The following is a 9,595-nucleotide window of genomic DNA, read 5'->3' as shown; positions in this document are numbered from 1 at the left end:
AGCCACTGAGCGCTCCGGGGTTGTTCTGGGAGAGGAGAGCCGGCGCGGGTAGGTTGTGCTCACCGAAACCCCCCTCATGCTGCTGTCCTTTTGTTTGCTTTATCGCCTTGGGAGAAATTGACACGTGTTTAGCACTGTTGGAAGGGGCTTTCTTCCCGTTCCGCTCACGGGTCTGGTTCTGCAGCTGGAAGCTGCTGCAGGTGCTGGCATTGCCACTGCTGAGCAGTAACCTTTATTGCTTAGAGCCGTAAGCTGAGCTCAAGGTTAACGTTAAAGCTCTGTTAGAGCGGGAAGGGTTATTACGAATGTCTGCTTCTGACCTGGAAGCATCTGACAAACAACGGTGAAGTTTGGTGCAGCTCTGGGTAGGGAGGAAGGTGTTGCTGTGGCTGTGTAACACATGGTGAGATCTGTGTGCCCCACAAGAGAGTGTGAGGTTCTGTGCTGCCGACTGGTTTCAGGTTCATTTTTCACCATCTGATGCTGGCCATCACCCAGCAGCGCTTTTAAAACAGTGTTTTCTCTTTTTCCAAAGCTCTCCATCAATGCCTTTGACTATAACTGTCACTTGGACCTGATAAAGCTGCTCCGCCAGGAGGGAGAGCTGGTGAAGCTCAGGAGAGCTCGGCAGAAGATGAGTGAACTCTTTCCACTTACCGAAGGTACGGGCTGTTTTCTGCTCCTGCTGCACCTGATGCAGCTTTAGCATCATCTGTGTCAAATGCTATTTCAGTAATGAAGTGGTGTATTTGTGCCAGGTTTCAACGACGTTGTTCCAGGCCACAGAAACCTAAAAGAGCAGATTTAGGACTCTCTGGTGTTAATGGCCAGCACTGAGCTTGGCCTCTGGCAGATGAAGGGTAAATGGGCTTGTTGCCGGGATTTGAGGCTTTGTCCCCAGCCAGAGGCTGCTGCACCGGGGAGGGGCTGGTGCAAGGGTTTGTGCCCCAGCCTCTCCTCTGCCTGTTTGCTGGGTGAGTCCTGCCCGGCCGTGACCTGGCCAGGCTGTGACCTGCTGTCGGCCAGGGGCGGGCAGCCGTTGGCTTGTGCTGCCCCTGCTGAAGGGGTAACGCAGTGGGGGGATGGCAGCACTGAACCAGCCCCGGTTGCTCCCTGAGCAGGACTCGAGCCCAGGCAAACTCCTGCCAAAAGCGAAATTTCAGCTGAGCAGCAGAGGAAACCCAGTGCTGGTGGATGCTGTCAGAAGGCCTTCAAGGGGGTGTTTCTTTTTTGCTCGTAACATAGAGGTAGTGTAAATATTGCAGAGGCTGCTCTTCCCCTGTGCTTTTAGCCTTGGCAAGGGAAGGTTTCCTTCTGTGCACGTGGAAACTTGTAGTCTCTGAAGCCATTGATTCTTTCTGCTCAAGTGTGAGGCAGGTTGTATCTCTCGCTGCCTCTTTGGTTACTGCTACTCACTGACCGTCTGCCCAAGATGCTGATAAGTTGCTGCTTGCAACTGCTGCTCTCTTTCAATAGGAGTGTGCTTGTTCAGTGCCAGTTGGAAAAGGTCTCTACCAGGCTCTTAGATTAGTTGTGAGCAGTTGTGGAGGCTAAAATTGCTCTGTCTTAGCTGTCTCTTCATATCTAAGTCTGTTACTCAAAAGCCTCATAAGAAAAGCCTCAACAAAGGGATTTCAGTTGTTCCTCCTGAGCACTGGTGATGTATTCTGAACTTCTTCCTTTCAGAAATCTGGCTGGACTGGCTGAAGGATGAGATAAAAATGGCTTCTGAAAGCTCGGAGCGAGAGAAGGTTTATGAGCTCTTTGAGAGAGCTGTGAAAGACTACATCTGTAAGTTGTTGAGACGTGCTGTAAAACTTGCTGTGTTGCCTTCAAATCAGGGCTTTCTTTTTGTAGGAAAGCTTCTTCCTTCTGTTACAATGCAGAAATTGGATCAAAAATAGGAGTGTGACGTGAGTCGCAGCTTTTACGAAGCACTGGAGTTCAGGCCAGCCAAGGGCGATGCTTTAAGTGCCACTGCAGCCCTTAAATTCTTCTGAGCCATTGTGTAAGAGGCTTTAAATGCATATTTTGCACTTCTCTCATCTCGGAGCAGCAGGTGTTACACTCACTGAGCAGTGCTTTCTCTGCTGCACGTTAGGAATTCCTTAGCTCTTTCTTTGAAGAAAGGGAATGCTTTCAAAAGGTTCATTTCTCCTCCTGTCTCTGTGTTGGTTAGCATTGTCTGTGCTGCCACTTCCACTGCGTGACAGCTCTTCCAGAACAGCTCGTAATTACTGTCTGGGAGCCAGTGTTCTTGAAGCCATGCTGTGGGACCAGCTCTGATCATCCTTGTCAAAAGCCAGGGGAGTTCGTGGTGTCTCATCTCTCCCTTTGTCAGGAGCTTAAAACTTCTACCTTAAAGCACTGAGTAACTGTGGGCTCTTTGGGGACTGTGGTGAAAACATGAAGCCTGGAGGAGCAGAGAGGGCTTAGTAACATCCAGGTAAATCCCTTGCAGACAAAATGTCACATCAGAGCAGTGGCAGAGCTGCCCTCACAGAGTGCTGGTGATCCTTCAGGAAGAAGGAATGGAGAGATGAAGAGCTCGGAGGTGATACCGTCTGGATCTGCTCTATGGATTGCACTTGGGGGTGGGAAGGACTTCTTCTGGAGCCCGAGATGTGCAATCTTAGTGTCTGTTGGTTGGATGGTCCCTGCTGGGGATCCCTGAACCCGATTTACTCAGAGACTGCTATAGGCAGGAGAGGTGCCAGGCAGCTGATGCTGTTGTAGCACCTCCCTCTCGCCTTTGTGGTTATGCTGCTAAAGCAGTTGCTGAACTGGTGAGTATTGAGGTCTGGAAAGAGAAGAAGGACCCACTTTAATCTGAGTTATTACTCACAGCTCTGCACATGTGCTCAAGAAGAGTGAAGCTGCTGTTAGGGGGGTCTTGATGCCTCTCTCTGATGCAGCTTGTGTACCAGAGGTAGCATATGGGAGTCAATAGGTGTTGGTAGCAATGGCAAGAATGACTTTATTCAGAAGGAAACCGTAGCTGCTGGTGCTGAACCAAGAGCATAGAGTGAAAAGGTTTAACTTTTCTTTGCTACAGTGGATGGTAAAGAAAATGCTCGTGTATTTGGTCTATTTATATGTAGTAAAAGGGGTATTTGGGAAGCAGAGAGTTGCCCGTTTCGTTTTCGAGGCGATCAGGTCGTCTGTTTCTCGTCACTTTGTTCAGGTCCTGAAATCTGGCTGGAATATGCCCAGTATTCAATCGGTGGCATTGGTCAGGAGGGAGGAATCGAGCGAGTTCGCTCCATATTCGAGAGGGCGCTGACGGCAGTGGGGCTGCACGTGACGAAGGGCACGGCGCTCTGGGAGGCGTACCGGGAGTTTGAGAACGCCGTCCTGGAGACAGCACAGGTAGGGCCAGCTCCGGCAGGGAACGGGCCGTGGGGTGGCGTCCGAGTGAGCTTGAGCCTCCTCCTCCTCCTCTGCACTGGGAAGAGAGGCGGCAGTGCGACACGGTTGGTTTCTTCTCAGCTGGAGAAACTGACCCTTTGGTGTGGGGGAAATGTGTGTTTCAGTTGATAGAGTAATGGGTTGGTGTTCAAATAAGATCTTAGCACCTTGTATCTAGAAGCAAAGTTTCACTCTGCTGCTTTAGCTTGAACTGACCAGAATAGCTCCTCACTGAGCAGCTTCATTATTAAACAGTGTTGTTGCCAGTTGGTATTTCTGCACACAGCCGTGTTTATATTCCCAGACTGTTTTCTACTTCAGCTTTTAACTCATTCCTTATTTCACACTTTTGGGGGCTTTTGGCTGTTAGTGTGTTATCCCTGGAACATTCAGTTCTGCTCTGTCTGCAAAAGATACCTTTGCAAGATGGCCATAATGTGAATATTTATGGGTTTGTACTTTACCACGTAAGACAGGGAAGTTAAAAGATGTCCCTGCCCGCAACAGGGTGGCTGTGTGTGTTCTTCAAATATCAAGTAGTCATTTGGAGCCCGGATCCCCCTGACTCTTAACCAATACCCCATCACGTTCAGCAGCTCAGGCTTGAGAGAACTGATTAAACTTCAATGCCTTTGTTTGTAGCCAGCTCCTGGCAGTGTTCCATCTCCCGAGCAGCAGCAGATGCTCTGCAGCCAGCTTGAGAAGATCCACACGCTGTTCAGGCGCCAGCTGGGGATCCCGCTGCTGGGTAAGAGCTGCTGAGGTGGGGTGGAGGAGCTGTTACACTGACCCAGGCTTCAGTCCTGGCTGTTCTTTTGGTAGAGCCACACAGGCTGCAGCTGTAGGACTTGTGTATTCTTTAATCAATGCCATTGCCCTGTCTTTAGGGCCTCTTGAATGGTGCGTGGACCCCATTTGTTCAGAAATATTCTTACTCATTGAAACAGCTTCTCTGTTTCTTCAGTATGTAATTTGAGGCTATTTAAAGTGTGAGCAATCAGCATAAAACATGACCATTAAGAACCAGGAATTCAGCTGTGATGATCACTACACAGAACCTCAGCTGGGAGTAGTACATGCTGACAGCTGGATTGTTAGTATTGTGCCCTTTCTAATTCATACTTTAAACTCCTGGAGTCTCTTGCTCATTTGCTTGTAGGAGAAAGTCAAGTACAGTTCTTTGCCTTCTTCATTTGTACAGTGAAAGAATTTGGGTTCGTCACAGCCTTGGGAAAATCTTGCCGCTTTGGTTTTCTAAATCCAAGTCTGTAGCTGTAATAGAACTTGCCCTGAGGTTCTGTTGTAGTGCACTGTGTAAGACAAGGTGTCTGAACCCTTTAAGCATGCTGTGGAGTGACAGTTCAGATCGAAAGCATAAACAAAAATACAAGGATGTGTCAAACATGGGTTGAAATCTGATTATTTAGTCCAATAAGTGCATTACTGATGGGTTTTCATGTCTGTTCTATAGATATGGAGGCTTCCTATGCTGAGTATGAGGAGTGGTCAGAAGATCCGATTCCAGAAACAACAGTAAAGAACTACAAGAAAGCTCTACAGCAATTGGAGAAGTGCAAACCCTATGAAGAGGCACTGGTAATGCTTTACTTGCACTTCCCTTTAAAAACAAAGACTTAATTGCTTGGGGGTGATTCTTTATCCCCTAAATTTTATCCTTCTAGTCACAGAGGAGCTGAATATTGCCAGGGGACTTTCAGCTGTGAGACAAGAAGCCTCACAACTGGGTAGACTGGAAACTTGAATCTATTGCTTGTGTCAGGCCACCTTAAGCACCCTCCTCTGAGTAACAACTGAGCTGTTTGAGTTGTGCTTTGTTTTGGAGTTTAATTTGTTGTATCCCTGTTTGTTTTACAGCTGGGTGCTGAAACACCAAAGCTGGCAGAATATCAAGCTTACATTGATTTCGAAATGAAAGCAGGTGATCCAGCTCGCATCCAGTTGATCTATGAGAGGGCTTTGGCTGAGAACTGCTTGGTGCCAGACCTTTGGGCACGCTACAATCAGTATTTGGTAAGGAACAAAACCCCAGATGTTTCCAGTTTCATTTTCCTGTGTGTGGTTTGGGTTTATTTTAATGTTATGGCTGATAAAAGACCAGCAGAAAGGACTCAATCCTGGCCCTTAGTTTCTGAAGAACTTGGAAGACTGATTTTTCACCTTGCCTTTGATTTCTTCCTGTTTTCAGTGGTGTGTTTATTGTTTAAATGAGCAGTTGCCCTTTTTCCTTGAGGTGTGCAGAATTAAACTGGGTGTTTGCATCAAGGTTTGTGTTACGTGGCAAAGACTTGACTAGGTGCAACCAGCTGTACAGTGAGCCCTGGCATTGTCTCCAGTAGCTCCTCATCCAGAGGCATTGCTTCCGAGGACGTCCCTCCTTTTCTTCCAGCTCTTGTAGGCAAAGCAGTTCAGTGCTGTCTGGATCACTAGGGAGGCACAGATAAATTAATGACAGTGCTTGTTTGAGGGCTGCCAGTGCTCTCATGAGTGTTTTATGGTGGAGAACAAAACCTAATTTACCAAGAAGCAGAAGCAAACCCAGATGTTCAGTCTGTTTCCACGTGGGCTGGCTAGTGCAGTTTGAGAATCGTGCTGAACTTGAGAGGCAGGGCTTTACATACGGACAGAAGGTTGAGCTATTAAGAGATCAGTGTAACTTGTTACAGGAGGCTTATCTAGGCTGAGTTGCTCTGTTGTCTCTGTATCTTACCAACTTGAGACAGCAGGTAGTGGGTGGCTGAAGTAGGCTATGTGTACACCCTCCTGGTTTTGTTTCCTTTCCTCCCCTCTCAGTGCAGTAAGAGCAGTTAGAAATTTACTTGGTGCCCTTGTTATATGTATCTCATTGGCAGAAAATACCTACCTGGCTTGGCCAAAGTAGATGGTTAGGTATTGCAGACTGATAGGGCATGAAGTTGTTGGTTGGGTTGCTTCTGACTGTGTCCTTTCTGATCTGAAGGTGTTCACTGAGTTTTTAGGGGTATGGAGTTTAAAATACCCATCTTGTCTTAGCTTTTCAAATGTAAAAGTACTTTTATTAAAGGTGTTGCTCTTCATACGCTGGTATTTTGTCTTGGATGGTCTCTCTGCCTGTCAGGAACTTAAAGCTTTATTGTATGGTTATTCCAGGACCGGCAGCTGAAGGTGAAGGAATTGGTCTTGTCCGCTCATGACCGCGCTGTTCGGAACTGTCCCTGGACGGTGGGGCTGTGGATTAGGTATCTGCTGGCGATGGAGAGGCACAGAGTTGATCACAGCATTATTTCTGGTAAAGAAAGACCATCTCAGCAAACCTCCTTTCCAGTACAGAGCTGCTTTTGCACCCTGCATAACGGGTGACAGATGGTGACTTGTAGAACACTGTAGGATTTGTTTTCATCCTGCTGCAGCAGTCTTAAAGCTGATGAAATGTACAGTATCGTGTTCCTAGGGCAGAGCTGCTGCTGCTGCCGAGCAGCTTCAGTTCTGAGCAAGCAAGGAACAACTTTAATTCAGTCATGTTTATACAAACTGGCTTGTAAATTCCCTTCCTAAACCCATTTACCATATGTAGGATTTCTTGTGTTTTCCTGTCTCCAGATACACAAGGTTTATGTATGTCTTTGCTGTATGTTGTACCTTGCTAATGTTGTCAGTATCTGGGAAGTAAATATGTTTGTGTGGGTTTCTCCCCATTTTCTTTCAGAAATGTTTGAAAAGGCTCTGAATGCAGGTTTTATTCAGGCAACAGACTATGTAGAAATCTGGCAGGCATACCTTGATTACCTGAGAAGAAGGGTGGATTTTACACAAGGTACGTATGATATATGTGTGAATAAATATTTAATGTTTTCTATGTACCTCTCTGGTATTGTTAAAAACTGTTTCAGTAGTTTAGTAGTTTAATATATTTCACAAAACCCACGTTCTGGCCAGTTAGTGTCTATAAAATATACGAACTCAGTGGGTTTAAAGCAGCTCCTTGCTGACAGAATAGATTGTGCAGTTGCAAAAATGCCCTGTCTTATGTTTTAGGTGCTTGATCTATTTGTATTGTGCGTGTAGTTTTTTATTTCTGAGTTTTACTGAAGTAATAACATTTAGGCTCCTCCTTCAAAATCATTGTGGGTGATATGGAAGAGGTTTCAGTGATGGGAGATGAAAGAATTGCCTTCAAATAATTCAGTTTTCTTTCTAAAGACTCGAGTAAGGAACTGGAAGAGCTGCGGTCTGCATTTGCCCGTGCTGTGGAGTATTTGAAACAAGAAGTAGAAGAGAGTAAGTTAAATCATCCAATAGATTGTTTTCTCTTGTTGAAAATAATTTTAATGAGACCAGTTCTCCCCATGATGTTTAACTTGTCTTCAAGTGTCTCAAACACTTTAAGAAAGCTACAGATAAACATCTCCTCTCCAATGTGGAACTTGTTTAATAAACGCTTTATTTCCAAGAGCCATTCACAAACAGTTCTTGGTTTTATCCTCAGGATTCAGTGAAAGTGGAGATCCATCCTGCACCATCATGCAGAACTGGGCAAGAGTTGAGGTGAGGTTTCCATCTGCTGTATTTAAATTGCTAGACTAGAGGAAATAAACCCTTTTAAAATGCCAAGCCCCAGCATGCAATCCTCTAGTACTGTGGTATTTTGTCTGGGTGACTTCAGTGAGTAAATCTCTCTTGTTCCACTCCTCTGTCTGGACTGATCAAGCACATAGTGTAGCTTCAGGCTCAAAGAACAACATCCCAGGAAGGAAACCGCATTCTCTTTGAGGGGGTTGTCAGGACTGTTAGTGTGTTGATGCTGCTGTGACTGCAGTATGGTACAAAAGTGTGTGAGTACCTTGGTTAGCAGGGTAGCCATGGTGGCTTGGAACTGAGCACTGAGGCTGTAAACTGCCTGGGATCCTGCCTAATTTAATGCTGCCTACACCAGCCAGTTCCAAAGTAGTACAGATATCGATGTGCTGATGCAGTTGCTGTCTGTGAAGGGGTGTTTTATTTCCTTCCTTTGCCAGAGGCCCATACAGATCAGGATAAGTTCTGTTACCTTTGTGCTGTAGCTTCTCTGGGCCTAACACATGGGGTGGATTGCCATAGTCGCAGTCATTGCAATCCTCCTGGACAGTGTGTGCCTGGATCTGAATGAATGACTTTCCCTTTCTATCCACTTAGTGCAGGGAGAAAGCAGGTTCATCCAGGTGTGATTCAGCTTATGCTAAACCAGTTCTAGTAAGTCAGCTGTGTAATGTACTCATGTAACTCTGCAGGTAGATCAGGTGGATCTCACTTGGGTGTCTTAATCCATTTCCTCTCTTCCCTGCTCAATTTCCTAAACACAAAACCAGTTCTCAGTCTGAGAAGTGTTTGAGTGCTCTATTGGGGATGTTCATGAATAATGACAAAAGGAAAAAAATCAGAAGCAACTATCTCATTTATTTTGTAATGACCAAAAAGGAGCCAGAAGCCAAGGTTGATGTGCCAGGTGGGCAGGGAAGGGTTATTCAGTGGTAGGATTGCATTAGGTGTTCACTCTACAGAGTGGATGTACCTTCTGTGTGCATCATCTGTGGTGGTCTCTTGTTCTGGGGGGTGAGGGGAGGGCAGGAGGGAAATGGTGTTGAACATATCATCTTAAATCATACTGAGTGCTTTGGATGTTGTGTTTCAGGCTCGCTTGTGTAACAACATGCAGAAAGCCAGAGAACTTTGGGACAACATTATGACTAAAGGGAATGCCAAATATGCTAACATGTGGCTGGAGTATTATAACCTAGAAAGGTAAGAGCTTGGCTACTTGGGAGAATTAATTCACTTTTTAGTTTCCTCATTTGTGTAGGACAAGACTTAAATGCTTCATATAGGTTTAGAATATGCTTTTGAGGTTCTTGCAGCAGCTCTGCAGTGTATCTTATACATGTTACAGCAACAGTGCATAGAAGGAGGTAAAACACTTGTGTAGAATGTAGTTAACTGTCCTGTCTTGTGATCTGGATGTGGAGGATTGGCTCCTTACTGCTGTGCTTCCCTCCTGCAGAGCTCATGGTGATACTCAGCACTGCAGGAAGGCCTTGCACCGAGCAGTGCAGTGCACCAGTGACTATCCAGAGCACGTCTGTGAGGTGCTGCTCACGCTGGAGAGAATAGAAGGTAACTATAACTGCACATCATCTAGTTGGTGTACAATGGCAGA

At 46.1% G+C, this 9,595-nt stretch overlaps 1 protein-coding gene across 1 annotated transcript in view; it reads left to right on the top strand.

Moving 5' to 3' along the window:
* Positions 1-535: 535 nt before the first annotated feature.
* SART3 (squamous cell carcinoma antigen recognized by T cells 3) overlaps positions 536-9,595 on the top strand; it is a gene marked incomplete at its 5' end in the record, with an annotated part of 13,912 nt that continues 4,852 nt past the window's right edge. Inside the window, 12 exons of the mRNA XM_010012724.1 lie at positions 536-662; positions 1,687-1,791; positions 3,185-3,369; positions 4,051-4,156; positions 4,880-5,004; positions 5,284-5,439; positions 6,556-6,694; positions 7,112-7,219; positions 7,606-7,683; positions 7,892-7,950; positions 9,074-9,183; positions 9,440-9,552. Of these exons, the coding sequence (XP_010011026.1) occupies positions 536-662; positions 1,687-1,791; positions 3,185-3,369; positions 4,051-4,156; positions 4,880-5,004; positions 5,284-5,439; positions 6,556-6,694; positions 7,112-7,219; positions 7,606-7,683; positions 7,892-7,950; positions 9,074-9,183; positions 9,440-9,552 (1,411 nt within the window). The remainder of the gene's footprint in view (positions 663-1,686; positions 1,792-3,184; positions 3,370-4,050; positions 4,157-4,879; positions 5,005-5,283; positions 5,440-6,555; positions 6,695-7,111; positions 7,220-7,605; positions 7,684-7,891; positions 7,951-9,073; positions 9,184-9,439; positions 9,553-9,595) is intronic.

The sequence above is a fragment of the Nestor notabilis genome, unplaced genomic scaffold (genome assembly GCF_000696875.1).
Source record: "Nestor notabilis isolate BGI_N333 unplaced genomic scaffold, ASM69687v1 scaffold26534, whole genome shotgun sequence".
In the NCBI taxonomy this organism is placed as follows: domain Eukaryota; kingdom Metazoa; phylum Chordata; class Aves; order Psittaciformes; family Psittacidae; genus Nestor; species Nestor notabilis.
Note: the sequence above shows the minus strand (reverse complement) of the source record. Positions and strands in the feature narration are given on the sequence as shown.